Source organism: Rhinopithecus bieti, unplaced genomic scaffold, assembly GCF_001698545.2.
Source record: "Rhinopithecus bieti isolate Rb0 unplaced genomic scaffold, ASM169854v2 scaffold_6945, whole genome shotgun sequence".
Lineage (NCBI taxonomy): Eukaryota > Metazoa > Chordata > Mammalia > Primates > Cercopithecidae > Rhinopithecus > Rhinopithecus bieti.
In genome coordinates, this window is record NW_016805531.1 from 4,087,103 (window position 1) to 4,102,560 (window position 15,458).

Below are 15,458 nucleotides of genomic sequence, written 5' to 3' on the forward strand. Positions count from 1 at the left end.
CCCTCCCTTCCTCCCTTCCTCCCTCCCTCCCTCCCTCCCTTCCTTCTTTCGAGTTTTGCTCTTGTTGCCCAGGCTGGAGTGCAGTGGCACGATCTCGGCTCACTGCAGGCTCTGCCTCCCGGGTTCAAGTGATTCTCCTGCCTCAGCCTCTGAGTAGCTGAGATTACAGGTGCATGCCACCATGCCCCGCTAATTTTTTGTATTTTTAATAGAGATGGGGTTTCATCATGTTGGCCAGGCTGATCTTGAACTCCTGACCTCAGGTGATCCACCCACCTCAACCTCCCAAAGTGTTGGGATTACAGGCGTGAGCCACCATGCCTGGCCGGTATATTTCTTACAATGTTCACAAACTCCCAATTTTCTGTCTTAGGGAAAAAGTAAATTGAATGTTATATATGGGGTCGGTGTGGAGGAAAAGTTAAATATTAAATTTGAATTCAATTAAACATGGACACAAACAATGATCACCAATTCCCGGAACAGGTTGTGTGAGTCTCTTGAGGTGTTCATCCAGCACTGTTCGGAGAAATCTCTATTTCAATCTACTCCTGTAGGTTAGTTATTGAAAAACAATAGACAACAGCAAAACAAGTTCACCTTTTTGTGTTCCTTGAGCTCAGTCATTAAGGGCCCTCATGACTGGGCCTCATGCCAAACAACTAGTTACAAAAAGAACTAGGCTTCCAGACCACGCTGAAGCTTCATGAGACCTCTCCTTGTCTGTGCACGGACAAGTGGCCGACCCTGGAGCCCAGGCTGTTGCTTCCCAATCTGGTGGTGAATCCTCCATAGTCTGGTGAGTGTAAATATCCTTTCCCTTCTTCCTTTCCCACTGCAATTTGCATATTATATCGATCTGCTTAGTATCTGTTTATTATTATATCATTTGCTTATTATATCTGCATTGCCATTTACATGAGATAAAGGTTGTTTACCCTTAAAGGTACTGTGTGTATGTCTTTTCTTCTCCCTTCGCGCGTTTCCCACACAGAACAGTCGGTACTTTATATGGTATTAAAAAATTATGCTAGCCTCTGTTATTTCTGGAAGTGACACAGCAAGTACATGTGGGGCAAATTTGTGTGTGTGTGTGTGTGTGTGTGTGGGTGTGTGTGTAGGAGACATAACTCACATAAAATTCATCCTTTTAAAGTGTACATTTTGGTGGCTTTTAATTTTAAAAGTAAATGGTACCACAGGAGAACTTTCTGGAGTGATAGAAATGTTCCACAGCTAGTTTTGCATGACTATTCCATGGGGCCATACAATTATCAAAATTCTTCCTTAAACTGAACAACTGAGGCCTGTTCATTTTATTGTATCTAAACTACATCTCAATTTAAAATAGTAATTTTAAAATTATTAAATTAAAATGCTGTTTTAACTCAAATTTAATGTAATTAAACATTTTTTAATTAAATAATTTTTAAATAATAATTTTAAAAGCAAATGGCACTACTTTTTAAAAAATCTGGCACAATTAAAATGTGGGAAACATACAGTGGTTGACTCAATGAAATAGTCTCCAAATTAACAAGCAAACAATATTGTATTTTTAGTAGAGACGGGATTTCACCACGTTGGCCAGGCTGGTCTCGAACTCCTGACCTCAGGTGATCTACCAGCCTCGGCCTCCCAAAGTGCTGGGATTACAGGCATAAGCCACCTCGCCTGGCCACTGGCCTTATTTTTTAAAATACTATGCCCACCCTCCAAATAAGCAATAGCCTATTATACATGCAATATATGTAATAGAATGTCTTATTATATATTCACCAGGGGAATGAGCAAGTTGGTTTTAACATGTCTGCAAGAATTATAACATTTGGGATTTTCCTTCATTTCATTCTAATTTTCATCTTAAGCTAGGTAGTGTACAAACAGGCAAGTGATATAGTAAAACATGACTAAGACAAAAACAAAAAACAGCCTTAGTTTCTACAGAGAAATGAGGTAATTATCTGAGGCAATTTTCTAAGCATGGGAAAAAGACATTTTAAGGGCCAATCATACTAGAAAAACGAATTCCATTCCGAGAAAGAAAATAAACTTTTATCTGAGGAATGCTTTAGTTATCGGGCCCAGAGAGGCATTGAAATGTGACAGAGTGTGACAGCAGTCACATCCTTGAGCTAAGTGACTACCTCTTGAAGCCATTTGCTATGTGGGCTCTAGACTAATGCCAAGCAGCCATAAAATGCCATATACTGGACACCATCGTGCACACCCTGTAGTTCAATAATGTACAGTTAATCATTAATCAGTGTTATTTCTATAAACCAATGAGCACTCCTGTCAAACAACTTTGTCAGCCCACCTTTTGTTCCCTTTTGCCCTTAAAAACCTGCTTGCAGCAAACCCTAGCGGGAGCACTCTGTAAGACAACTGGGAAGTGTGTCCCAGGCTGCAGTTCTCAACCTTGGCCCCAAAAAACTCTCTCTGTTAATTTCACCTCAGTGTCCTTCTTTAGGTCGAAAATTCTTACGGCTATCTTAGGTACATGCACTCAACTCCATTTCCTTATTCAAACCACAGACCATTACTTTTGAATGTGAGAATATATGTAATTACTAAAATATGCACATTTATTTATTTATTTTTTGAGACAATAGTCTCGCTTTGTCACCCAGGTTGGAGTGCAGCAATGCAATCTTGGCTCACTGCAACCTCCACCTCCTGGGTTCAAGCAATTCTTAGCGTCCCGAGCAGCTGGGATTACAGGTAAGCGCCAACACGCCCAGCTAGTTTTTTGTATTTTTAGTAGAGACGGGGTTTTCCTATGTTGGCCAGGCGGGTCTCAGATTCCTGGGCTCCAGTGATCCGCCCACTTGGGCCTCCCACAGTGCTGGGATTACTGATTGTGAGCCACTGTGCTGGGCCTTATTTCTAAGGAGATATGTATGTTTTTGTTATGTCTTTTCTGGTTGTGAGATCATCTATATGTGTTATGTGTGCAGGGGTTCTTATTTTAAGCTAGGTATCTATGTAGATGAGAGTGAATATGGGATGCATTTATCTACAGCTGTGTGTGCACTCTCTCTAAAAGGTATGTAACTGGGGCATTGTGAACCAAAGGTGGGCCAGGAGTCACCGGCATAGATTTCAAACAGAGCTGGGTATGCATGGATTTGAAACAGGCAATGCTCCCACTCATGGAATGTAATCATAAACACATATGGCAGTTTTATAGTGATAATCTCCTTTTTTTCAGACAGGGTCTTGCTTCGTCACCTAAGTTGGAGTGCAGTGGTGCAATCTCGGCTCACTGCAACCTCCACCTCTTGGGTTCAAGCAATCTTCCCACTTCGGCATTCCGAATAGCACCCCTGGCATGCTTCACCACACCCGGCTAATTTTTGTATTTTTTGTAGAGACAGGGTTTCACATGTTGCCCAGGCTGGTCTCGAACTCCTGAGCTCAAGCAATCTGCCTGTCTCAGCCTCCCAAGGTGCTGTTATTATAGGGATAATCTTTATTTTTTTATTTTTTTATTTTTATTTTTTTAAGGAAGAAGTATTCCCTTCTGTTCAGTACTTACTGAACAGCTAGTTCATGTTAAGCACCATTTTAGGAACTTTATAGCTATTATCTCCTGTAAGTAATCAGTAATACTAACCTAAACAGGTATGAACTGGCCCCGGTTTTTTTTTTTTTTTTTTTCAGACAGAGTCTCACTCTGTTGCCCAGCTTAGAGTGCAGTGGCGCGATCTCAGCTCACTGCAACCTCTGCCTCCCAGGTTCAAACAATTTTCCTGCCTCAGCCTCCTGAGTAGCTGCGATTACAGGCATGTGCCACCACACAGGGCTAATTTTTGTATTTTTAGTAGAGACGAGGTTTCACCAAGTTGGTCAGGCTGGTCTCAAACTCCTGATCTCAAGTGACCCAGCCTCAGCCTTCCAAAGTGCTGGGATTACAGGTGTGAGCCACCATGCCTGGCCTGAACTGGCCCAGTTTTTTTTTTTGTTGTTTGTTTGTTTTGTTTTTTTGAGATGGAGTCTCGCTCTGTCTCAGGCTGGAGTGCAGTGGCACGACCTTGGCTCACTGCAACCTCCACCTCCCAGTTTCAAGCAATTCCCCTGCCTCAACCTCTTGAGTAGCTGGGACTACATGTGTGCGCCACCACATGTGGCTAATTTTTTGTTGTTGTTATTTTAGCACAGACGGGGTTTCACCATGTTGGCCAGGATGGTCTCGATCTCCTGACCTCGTGATCCGCCCCCCTCGGCCTCCCAAAGTTCTGAGATTACAGGCATGAGCCACAGCACCCGGCCCCACTGGCGCAGTTTTATAGTTGAGGAACCTGAGGCTTTTCTAAAACAACGTAGTAAGTGACAGAGCAGCCTGATTTCTGAGCCTGTAATTTCTTTCTCTACCACAAAGTCTCAACTAAAATGTAAAATAATTTCTTCGAGAAAATGAAAAATGATAAGCTCTCACTCCAGTTTCTAGTGACACGGAATGTGATATTAACTTTTTTGCTCAGAAAGCATCCTATTTGATTTGTATGTAGAAGAGAATTCCAGATGTTTGCTTAAAGCTCAACACCACAAAACTGAAAGGATTCCGGGCTTTGGTTTCACTGCAAACAGCAGCAAGCTCTTGACTGGGAAGAGCATTTCCTCCTCTCTGGGCTCCTCCACACCACATCTCTCCTCAATCCCCATGATAGACGGGTCCTCTTTCTCTGCCTGCCTCTTACAGTCTTCATTTCAATCTTCATTTTGCTCTAGAAGCCCTCTGTAGGCCAACTCATCCATGCCCCGGTTTTATCCCTCTTTCACCTGTTTCCAGGTGTAGCACCTAGATGGCTCTCCAGGCTCTCCAGTGAACAGTTTCAAAGCCTAACTCATTTTCTTCTTTATCCCCTCCTCCCCACATTCCACTTTTTTCTCCTGCATTTCTTTTTTATTATTATTTATTTACTATTTTTGAGACGGAATCTCACTCTGCTGCCCAGGCTGGAGGGCAATGGTGTGATCTTGGCTCCTGCAACCTCCACCTCCTGGGTTCAAGCGATTCTCCTGTCTCAGCCTCCCGAGTAGCTGGGATTACAGGCGTGCACCACCAGGCCCAGCTAATTTTTGTATTTTTGGTAGAGACGGGGTTTCACCATATTGGTCAGGCTGGTCTTGAACTCTTGACCTCAGGTGATCTGCCCGCCTCAGCCTTCCAAAGTGCTGGGATTACAGGCATGAGCCACTGCGCCGGCTCTCCTGCATTTCTATGTTGGCTTTCTTAGGGATGATAATGGTATTCTACTTGGGAGGCTGTGGCATGAGAATCGCTTGAACCTGGGAGGCAGAGGTTGCAGTGAGCCAAGATCGCACCACTGCACTCCAGCCTGGGTTGTGGTATTCTAGTCAGCTAGAAAGTCGTTTATCTTAGGCAGTGAGTACATGCTTAAATTTTTAGGGACAAAAGCCTTATATCTGTAACTTGTTCTCTTTTTTTTTTGAGACAGGATCTTACTTGGGTTGCCCAGGCTGGAGTGTAGTGGCACAAGATCAAGGCTCACTGCAGCCTTGACCTCCCAGGCTCAGGTGATCCTCCCACCTCAGCCTCCCAAATAGCTGGGACCACAGGTGTGTGCCACATCTGGCTCATTTTTGCATTTTTAGTGGAGATGGGGTTTCACCATGTTGCCCACACTAGTCTCAAACTCCTGGACTCAAGCCATCTGCCTGGCTTAGCCTCCCAAAGTGTTGGGATTATAGGCATGAGCCACTGCACCTGGCCTCAACGAGTTAATTTTTGAAAAGCATACATATACAGGGAGATACAGCAAATGAGGCAAACTGTTAATTGATAAGAAGTGTGAGTATCCATCTTTCAACTTCTCTGCATATTTGAAAAATTTCAAAATAAAATATTTGAGGGAAATGCTAAGAACACAACAAAACCCAAATCTTTTGAAATTTAAGCATCAACATTGCTTTTGACCTCTCTCCCTCCCAAACCTGCAGAAGAGTACCTCCCATTGCCATGTTCGCACCACATTTCAATCAGGTTTGTGTTTTAAAGTTGAAAGCCACAGTCATCCTTTGAAAAACACCCTATACTTTGCTCTCTTAGTTGACCAACTATCACTAGGCTGTAAATGTTTGTTTGTGCGAGTGATATTACATTCAACTTTAGAAGCTTAAGCAAATAAAAATGTGCTTCCCAATTGCTGCATGTAATTCCTTGAGATCAACTGTCAGAGACTTTCATCTGAGATGACTTGAGGTGATAAGGAAGCAACAGAAGGTGGCAGCAGTCTTGCTTTAATCCTCTCAGAGTTGCCAAGTTCCTGGCAAGACCTAGTTATTTTTTTATTGCTGTGAAGGTAACGCTGGAGCCCCCAAAATGATACCCCAAATGAAGGCCGCAGAAGCAAAGTTTCTCTGCCCTCCTGTCTGTTGCCCCTGATTCTCCCCCAGGTGAGCCATAGAAACTAGAATTCCTCTTCTCCAAGGCGGGTCATAGAAGCCAGAATCCGTTTTCCTGAAAGCCAGCCATAAAACCTAAAGACATTGCTCTTAAATTTCCCCCACCTTTCTATGTAACAGCTGGCCATAAAGAAATTAAGACATTCATTACAGAGGGAGCCTACCCCCACACCTGGCAGGGGGTAATGCTGCAGACAGACCTTGGTGAGCTTCCCCATGAAGTCTATTCTAATAGCATTAGGACCATACACTTTTTGTCCCTATTTCTACATTGACTTTTCATTGAACATAAGCATAAAAATGAATAGTTTTCCCTGTATCTTTGGGTCTTCATTCTGAAGGCTACCATGTCAAGTAAAACTGTAAGTTTGTTATGCTTTTTCTTGTTAACCTGTCTTTTGTTATAGGGGTGTCAGCCATGATCCAATGGAGACGAAAGGGATCACTCCTTTCCTCAAGTGATCAGGCGGGTGGATCACTTAAGGTCAGGAGTTCAAGACCAGCATGGCCAACATGGCAAAACCCTGCCTCTACTAAAAATACAAAAATTAGCCAGGTGTGGTGGTGGTGCATGCCTGTGATCCCAGCTACTGGGGAGGCTGAGGCATGAGAATTGCTTGAGCCCAGGAGGTAGAGGTTGTGAGATGGTGCCACTGCACTCCAGCCTGTCTAGTCAGGGTGACACAGCAAGACCCTGTCTCAAAAAAAAAGAAAAAAGAAAAAAGAAAAAAAAGTTAATGAACTTAGGTACCTACTTAGGAGAACCGAAAATATATGGCCACACAAAAATTTGTACATGGCTGTTCATAGCAGCATTATTCATAATAGCCAAAAAGTAGAAACAACCCAAATGTTCGTCAACTTACCAATGGATAAGCAAAATGGCATATCCTTACATTGGAACAGTACTGTCAGAAAAAGTAATGCAACACTGAATATAGACATGGCACAACATGGATGACTCTTAAAAACACTATACCAAGTTAAAGGAGCCAAACCCAAAGGTCACAGATTACATGATTCCATTTACATGAGATGTCCGGAGTGGGCAAATCCGTAGAGGCGGTTTATTAGTATTTCCCTGGGGCTGGGAGCAGAGGGATTGGGACTAGGGAAATGACTGCTAATGGTACAGAGCTCTTTCTGGGGTGAGGAAAACGTTCTTGTGAATATGCTAAAAACCACTGAATTGTGCAATTTAAATGGGTGAATACTATGGCATGTGAATTATATCTCCATTTTTAAAAGAAGTTAATGAAAAGTAACTTTCTTATTTCATCTTTAAAGACAGTCAGGGGAGCCCAGGGGGTGTGCTGGATATGAGTGTGTCTCTAGCCTTCAAGTTACCATTGGCCAGAGGGAAGAGTGGCTCCAAACTCTGAAGGGTGCTGGCAAGGTTCCCCACCTTCCCCTCCCCAGCCCCCACAGGAACATCACAGTATGGCTTGGCATCTTTAGGGCAGATCTCAGTATGCCTTGCATTCCAGTCCACCTCCAGAATCCCAGCACTTCCTCCAAGATCAATCCTCATGTGAGTCTCCAACCTCATCCCCACTTCATTTTCCTCATTGTACTTACCATCTTTTATTCATATCCCACCAAATTTTGGCTTTGTTAGCTATACTGCAAACAGTAGGTGCTCAATAAACTACTAGTGAATGAATGAACTTGGGGGAAAAAAGCTTACGCAGAAATCTGTACTGGATGTTATTTAAAAGATGAAATTTAATGGTTCAAATGTATTTTCTCCCATAAAATATTTTCTCTTCCATTTAAATATATATCTAATCTTTGAGAAATCTTGCACAAATGGCATTTTATTACAGACGATCTAATTTACAAAGCTTTATAAATTTTAAGAAAAATATTCATAGGTCATAAACAAAAATTTCAATATGCAACATTCAAATTTACAAGAAAATAAGCACAAACTTTTAGACAATGCAGTTATTGCTGCACTCCTTTAATTCCTTATCTGGAGCCCCAAAAATGTAGACAAACCCTAAAAATGCAGCAGAAGCATTTCCGCACACTGGTGTCCAGAATCTAGTTTGTGCAGAAATGTTTCCACTAGATTTATAGAGTACTCTTTGGAAGAAAGAGGAGAGGGCTGGTCATTTGGTCACCCTTTGGACCTTTTGCAACTCTTCAATGGGCTTCCATTGTTGGTTGATTGTTATAAGCTGAAGGGAAAAAAGGAAAAAAAAATTGTGTTAAAAATTTGACTTTCATTTGCATGTCCCTCTTTGGGATTTGTCCACACTCTCCTTCAGAAAAAGCATCATCATTGTGTTTGTACCTACCTCTTTCCATCTCTAAAACATGCACAAAATAGTAATGGGAGCTTTTTTCTATCAGCCCATCTTTTTAAAAAGCCCTTGGGTTCCTAAGTGTCATGCAATCACAGGGAAAGATCAAACATATGTGCCCTACTTTCACTTACCAGTATCCAGATTTTTAAAAGACAGAGTCTTGCTGTGTTGCCCAGGCTGGAGTGGAGTGGCACAAACTCACTGTAGCTTCTGCCTCCCAGGTTCAAGCAATTCTCGCGCAGGAGCTGGGTTTACAGGTGTGTGCCACTACGCCCAGCTAATTTTTGTATTTTTAGTAAAGATGGGGTTTTACCATGTTGGCCAAGCTGGTCTCGAACTCCTGACTTCAAGTGATCCACCTGCCTCGGCCTCCCAAAGTGTTGGCACTACAGGTGTGAGACACCGTGCCTGGCCAGGATGCAGATTTTTAAGTTTGCCATGTGTTATGTGAGCTGTAAGTTCCAAGTGTATGTGCTCCTCACGAGTGGATAGACAATGCTCCTGGCCTAGAGGAGGCTCTTAAAATTTCCTCATTTTAATTACTCGATGAAGGCACAATTGATCTAAGTTACACAATAAGGGTAAGGTACTAAATCTATCTTGCTGACAAAGGTGCTAAGGTTTGAGCAAAATGGAAATAATTTGTTTTTAATTTAACAATACCTTTTGCGGTATAGTAGGGTCCACAGTTTCCCAAGGTTCTGGATTTCTTTTTCGATCAAGGCTAAAATTAGTAGAAAGCCAATTAAACATTAAAATATGTGGATTTAAACCAACACTGACACTGGGTCTATAAACGTGCTAGGGACAAAACCAATCTCATACTTAGGCATTTGTCTACTAATGATCAGGAACCATCAGTAGTAACTAAAATTGATGGAAAATTCTCTAAGGGAGTTTGAAGGTGTGGCTCAAATATTAAGCATCAATTCCTCTAAAGGGTAGGAGGTACTCTGTATTCTCTTGATGGGGCTACATTGCGGAAAGATCCCACAAACCGAATAACCATGGGAGTAAAACTGCCAAGCCAAGGACATGCAATAATGTTCTTATCTCAGTTTGTGGGAGGGGCAGGTTGACCTCTGCAGGTGGTGAACTCCAGGGCTCTAGGCCCTTCTGCCAGCGGTTACAGGACTGCCCTCTCCAGCCTCCATCAGTTTCAAGTTTATCTTTTCCTCATATTCCAGGATACATGTTTTTGTTTTTTACTTTCTTCTACCCAAAATTGAGATTAGGTTCATCCTAGATAACTGAATCTATCAATTCTACCACATTAGTAAAAATCTAATAAGCTAAATTTTAAAATTGTAATTAAAATGATTGCTTTATTGTATGTATATATCTCCCAAAACCACTGAAGAACTTTAAATTTCAAAACTTAAAAAAAAAAAAAAAAAAAAGCTTTACTTCCCTCCCAGGGGGGGGGGGGCCAATGGGTAAAAAAATAAAAACAAAAAAAAAAAAAGAAGCTTTACTTCACTGCCAGAGAGTGGAGGGCCAATGGGTAAAAGAATAAACACAAGAAATAAACTAATTTGATTAATATCATGGGTTTTTTAATATTTTGTCTTTCTTCTTTTAAAATTTTTTTCTAATTTTCATTTTCTGACTCATTGGTAGACAATATCATGAGTTTTCCGATAAAAGATGCTTTTTAACCCTGACTCCCAGTTCACAATTTAGCATTCTTATGCATGGGAAAAAAATAGGAAACTTCTATCGTACATTTCATAAACTAAAGGTCAACCAAACACTGCCAAAAACGTTTTTATAAATTGAGACCTACTCACATCACATCGGTTTTCCAAAGAGAATACACAGCAAAAGACGAGGCTCCACCCGCCGCCACACTCGTGAACAGCACCAAGGGAATGAGCTAACACACAACAGGTGGAGGGGACACATTCGGACATTTCAATATGAAACGTTTGAAACAGCCAAACAGCTATATTTATCCTATACTTTCTTCAAAATCTGTGCCATCTTTTCATCTTTAAAAATTAAAACTTTAGTCAAGATTTTCAATTGTTTTAAAAACTTACTTCCTTCCTTTTCATCAGGAGTTGGAAAAAGCTCATGATGACTTCAGCGAAGAATTGCCAAATCTAGAAATTAACAAGCCAAAGTACTGATCACCTGGTGGGCGCCAAACCGTCCACCGCGCCCCGCAAGCCAACCGCGGGCCGGCGCGTCCGCGTCTCCGCAGATGACAGACTCACCTGGACGTGGAGCGGTGCGCACGGATGATGGTAACGCCCGGAACCGAACGGGCGGGCGGCCTCCCCACCTTATATATAGCAACCACAACCGCCCCGGGTGGGCCGGGCCAGCGCGCTCTGGTCACGCGCGTGGGGCGGGGAGCGAGCGGGAGCTGACTCGCTTTCCCCGTTGGGCACGCGGCTCCCCGGCGCCCCCTGCAGTTCATTGTGCGGCCGACGTGAAGCGTCCGAACGCGGGCGCTGGCGCCCCCTGCCGCTCGCCGCCGTCTTCCTTACCTGCCGACCCCGGTAGCTCTTGGCCACCACTGGCGCTTGTGAGGAGTTTGAAGGTTTGGGGAGTAGGAGGTGGAACCCCTAAGAGGGGAGCGCTGATAGCCAAGACCTGAGGGAAAACCAACTCTTCTAAAAGGGGATCCGGGCCTGGCGCGGTGGCTCAGGACTGTAATCCCAACACTTTGGGAGGCTGAGGCAGGAGGATCACTCCTGGCCAGCCTGGCCAACATGACGAAACCTCTTCTCTACTAAAAAAAAAAAAAAAAAAAAAGAATTAGCAGGCGTGTTGGTGTATGCCTGTAGTCCCAGCTACTGAGGAGGGTGAGGCAGGAGAATCGCTTGAGTCTAGGCCTTTGAGGTTGCAGAGAGCCAAGATTGCACCACTGTATTCCAGCCTGGGCAAAACAGCCAGACCCTGTATTAAATAAAATACAATAAAACAAAATATTTAAATAAGCAAATAAACAAACAATAAAAGGGGGTCCGGAAAAATGAGCCGCAGACCCGAGGGTCCCGGGAGAGGCTCCCCGGTGCAGGCGGGTAAATTAGAATAATCCAATCACATTAAAATCTCCAAAATGTGGTGCTGTGCACATATGGAGATCATTAAAATTAAATTGTAAAGTTTATTTCAGAATAACTCCCGGGGCGTCCTGACTTTTTCCGCTAAACAACAACAAAAACAAAATAAAACAAAAACCCGAGGTTGAGGGAAAACAAAAGAATCAGCTGGGGAGGTTGTCAGGAGAAGCTCTTTCTGCAAACGACCCTGCCGGCTGACTTCGTCCTTGGGTTCCCTCCTAACTCTCCCCTAAGCCAGCAGCCTCACCTTGCAGTTTGCCGTGTGGGCTGCAATGGTAACAATTTCACAGAGCCAGGGGCTGTGTTTAGTAGAGACAGGTATATATATATATATCTTGGCTCACTGCAACCTCTGCAGTGAGAAATATCATGTTGTCTGGAATTTACTTTAAAATACTTCCACTAGGCCAGGTGCGGTGGCTCATGTCTGTAATCTCAGCACTTTGGGAGACCGAGGTGGGTGGATCACCTAAGGTCAGGGGTTCAAGACCAGCCTGACCAATATTGCTACTAAAAATACAAAAAATTAGCCGGGTGTGGGTGGGCGCCTGTAATTGCATAATACCAGTTACTCGGGAGGCTGAGGAAGGAGAACCACTTAAACCTGGGAGGTGGAGGTTGCAGTAGGTCAAGATCACGCCATTGCACTCCAGCCTGGGCAACAAGAGCAAAACTCCATCTCAAAACAAAACAAAACAAAACACTTCAACTAAAAGCAAATTATAAATATTTTACAAAATAATAATTATTTAATGTAGGTGATAGGTATGTGTGGGTTTGTTATACTCTTATTTTTATGTATGTTTGGAAATGTTTAAAATAAAACATTTTAAAATTCACAAATTGTAGGTAGGTAGTTACAGATATAATTTGTCCATATAACCTTTAAGATCTGCTTATTCCTATTTGCAGCAATAAAAATTAAACCCAGAAAGCGACATTTTTCTTCCTTTTCATAATGCCTGGGTATATCAAGCTTTTGAGAGATCAAAGTCAATATGGAGTTTCCCTGATTCAAGAGTTATAACACTGTGCTTTGGGTGACTCATTTATATTTTACTGTTAAAAATATTAAGGCAAATGCAGCAATTTTGAATTATGTACTCAATAAATTCTGTTGGCCAGGTGCCGTGGCTCAGGCCTGCAACCCCAGCACTTGGGGAAGCAGAGGTAGGAGGATCACTCAAGGCCAGGAATTTGAGACCAGACTGGATAACATAACATAGCCAGACTCTACATTTTTTTTTTGAGACAGAGTTTCACTCTTACTGCCCAGGACGGAGTGCAATGGTGCAATCTCAGCCCACGGCAACCTCCGCCTCCCAGGTTCAAGCAATTCTCCTGCCTCAGCCTCCTGAGTAGCTGGGATCACAGGCACTCGCCACCATGCCCGGCTAATTTTTTGTATTTTTAGTAGAGACAGGGTTTTACCATGTTGGCCAGGCTGGTTTCTAACTCCTGACCTCAGGTGATCCACCTATCTCGGCCTCCCAAAGTGCTGGGATTACAGGCGTGAACCACTGTGCCCAGTCTACAAAAAATTTTAATAATTAGCTGGGTATGGTGGTGTAGGCCTTTAGTCCTAGCTAGTTGGGAGGCTGAGGCGAGAGGATTGCTTGAGCACAGGAGCTTGAGGTTACAGTGAGCTATGGTTGTGCCACTGCACTCCAGCCTGGAGTGAGACAGAGTTTCACTCTTATTGCCCAGGCCAGAGTGCAATGGTGTGATCTTGGCTCACTGCAACCTTCACTTCCTGGGTTCGAGCCATTCTCCTGCCTCAGCCTCTCAAGTAGCTGGGATTAACAAGCATGTGTCACCACATCGGCTTTTTTTTTTTTTTTTTTTTTGTATTTTTAGTAAAGATGGGGTTTCACTATGCTGGCCAGGCTGGTCTCGAACTCCTGACCTCAAGTGATCCACTCGCCTTGGCCTCCCAAAGTGCTGGGATTACAGACGTGAGCCACCGCGCCCAGCCCAAAACCCTGTTTCTTAAACGAACAACAACAAAAAACTGTCGCCAAAACAAATACAGTTGACCCTTGAACAACTTGGGGGTTAGGGGAACTTACACACCTCTGCTCTCCACACAGAAATCTGCATATAACTTTTGACTCCCCCAGTATTTAACTACTCATAACCCAGTATTGACCAGAAGCCTTACTGATAACCTAAACAGTTGACTAACTCATATTTTGCTTTTTATATAAAGTTCTTACAATAAAGCAAGCAAGAGAAAATAACAATGTTATGAAGAAAATCATAAGGAAAAGAAAATATCCTTTTTTTTTTTTTGAGACGGAGTCTTGCTCTGTCTCCCGGGGTGGAGTGCAGTTGGCAAGATCTCGGCTCACTGCCACCTCCACCTCCCGGGTTCAAGCGATTTTGAGTAGCTGGGACTACAGGCGCGCACCACCATGCTGGCTAATTTCTTTATGTTTTAGTAGAGACAGGGTTTCACCATGTTGGCCAGAATAGTATAGTTCTTTTTTTTGAGATGGAGTCTTGTTCTGTCACCCAGGCTGGAGTGCAGTGGGATGATGTCAGCTCACTACAACCTCCGCCTCCTAAGTTCAAGTGATTCTCCTGCCTCAGCTTCCCGAGTAGCTGGGATTACAGGCATGAGCCACCGTGCCTGGCTGAGAAAATATATTTCTATTCATTTAGCAGAAGTGGGTCATCAGAAAGGTCTCCATCTCTTCAAATTGAGTAGGCTGAGAAGGAGGAAGAAGAGGAGGGGTTGGTTTGCTACTTCAGTGTGGCAGAGGTGGAAGAAAATTCACATACAAGTGGACCCACGCAAATCCCAGCACTTTGGGAGGCCGAGAGGCAGATCACCTGAGGTCAGGAGTTCGAGACCAGGCTGAACAACATGTTGAAACCCTGTCTCTACTAAAAATATAAAAATTAGCTAGGTGTGGTGGCGAGTGCCTGTAATCCCAGTTACTTGGGAGGCTGAGGCAGGAGAATAGTTTGAACCCAGGAGGCGGAGGTTGCAGCGAGCCGAGATCATGCCACTGCACTCCAGCCTGGGCGACAAAGTGAGAGTCCGTCTAAAAAGTAATTAATAATAAGTGGACCCAAGGAGTTTAAACCTGTGTTGTTCAAGGGTCAACTGTATGTGACTCAAGAACCTTCAGATTTTCTGCCCTTTTGCCTGAGGTTGTGAAGTCAAGACCCCAGAAAAGAAGTTTGTCATTCAGTTCTTGAGCAATAAGAACACTTCCCACTCCAAAATGTAATGGAATTCATAGCCTCACCACTAGCAACTGGAGGATAGACATGAAATTAGGGTCATCCCTGTCCCCAAACCCTGTGTACTGGCCAGGGTGCCCAGAAGGCACCACCAGGCCAGTACTGCCTAGGTGACCAGAATGAGAAACAGGCACATCACAGCCCTTCAGACCCTGTCAGCCCCCAAAGAAGTCCACTCAGGACACACACCAGCATCACCTTCTGTGGCTGCCCCAGAGCCCATAATCCCTTGGAGGGGGGTCTTCCCTACCCACCCCCAGTTACCAGCAACTTGTAGAGCCTTTCTCTAGCTACTACCACCTAGGCTTGCAGGGGCAGGGAGACATGGCTGCTTGGTTCCTACCCCAGAAATTTAGATTTTTTTTTTTTTTTTTTTTTTTTTTTTTTT

The 15,458-nt window shown here is 43.5% G+C and overlaps 1 protein-coding gene and 1 long non-coding RNA gene across 2 annotated transcripts in view; one reads left to right on the forward strand and one right to left on the reverse strand.

Annotated features, from left to right (window-relative positions):
- Positions 1-8,115: 8,115 nt before the first annotated feature.
- On the reverse strand, positions 8,116-11,117 carry COXFA4L3 (cytochrome c oxidase associated subunit FA4L3). The gene is made up of 5 exons (XM_017872823.1): positions 10,964-11,117; positions 10,787-10,849; positions 10,535-10,620; positions 9,408-9,468; positions 8,116-8,615 (listed from the first exon to the last, which is right to left on the reverse strand). The coding sequence occupies exons 2-5, from the start codon at positions 10,820-10,822 to the stop codon at positions 8,547-8,549; spliced, it is 252 nt and encodes an 83-aa protein (XP_017728312.1). The 5' UTR covers positions 10,823-10,849; positions 10,964-11,117; the 3' UTR covers positions 8,116-8,546.
- A 68-nt stretch (positions 11,118-11,185) lies between these two features.
- LOC108530125 (uncharacterized) overlaps positions 11,186-15,458 on the forward strand; it is a 13,041-nt gene continuing 8,768 nt past the window's right edge. The window contains exon 1 of the long non-coding RNA XR_001885764.1: positions 11,186-11,277. This is a non-coding gene — a long non-coding RNA (uncharacterized LOC108530125). The remainder of the gene's footprint in view (positions 11,278-15,458) is intronic.

Bases quoted from the DNA above. Each gene is read 5' to 3' on its own strand.
- COXFA4L3 (XM_017872823.1), bottom strand. From the start codon at position 10,822: ATGAGCTTTTTCCAACTCCTGATGAAAAGGAAGGAA. The intron at 10,621-10,786 runs GTAAGTTTTTAA...GTTGTGTGTTAG, and splicing joins TCCTGATGAAAAGGAAGGAA to CTCATTCCCTTGGTGCTGTT. The intron at 9,469-10,534 runs GTGAGTAGGTCT...TACTAATTTTAG, and splicing joins CTTTGGAAAACCGATGTGAT to CCTTGATCGAAAAAGAAATC.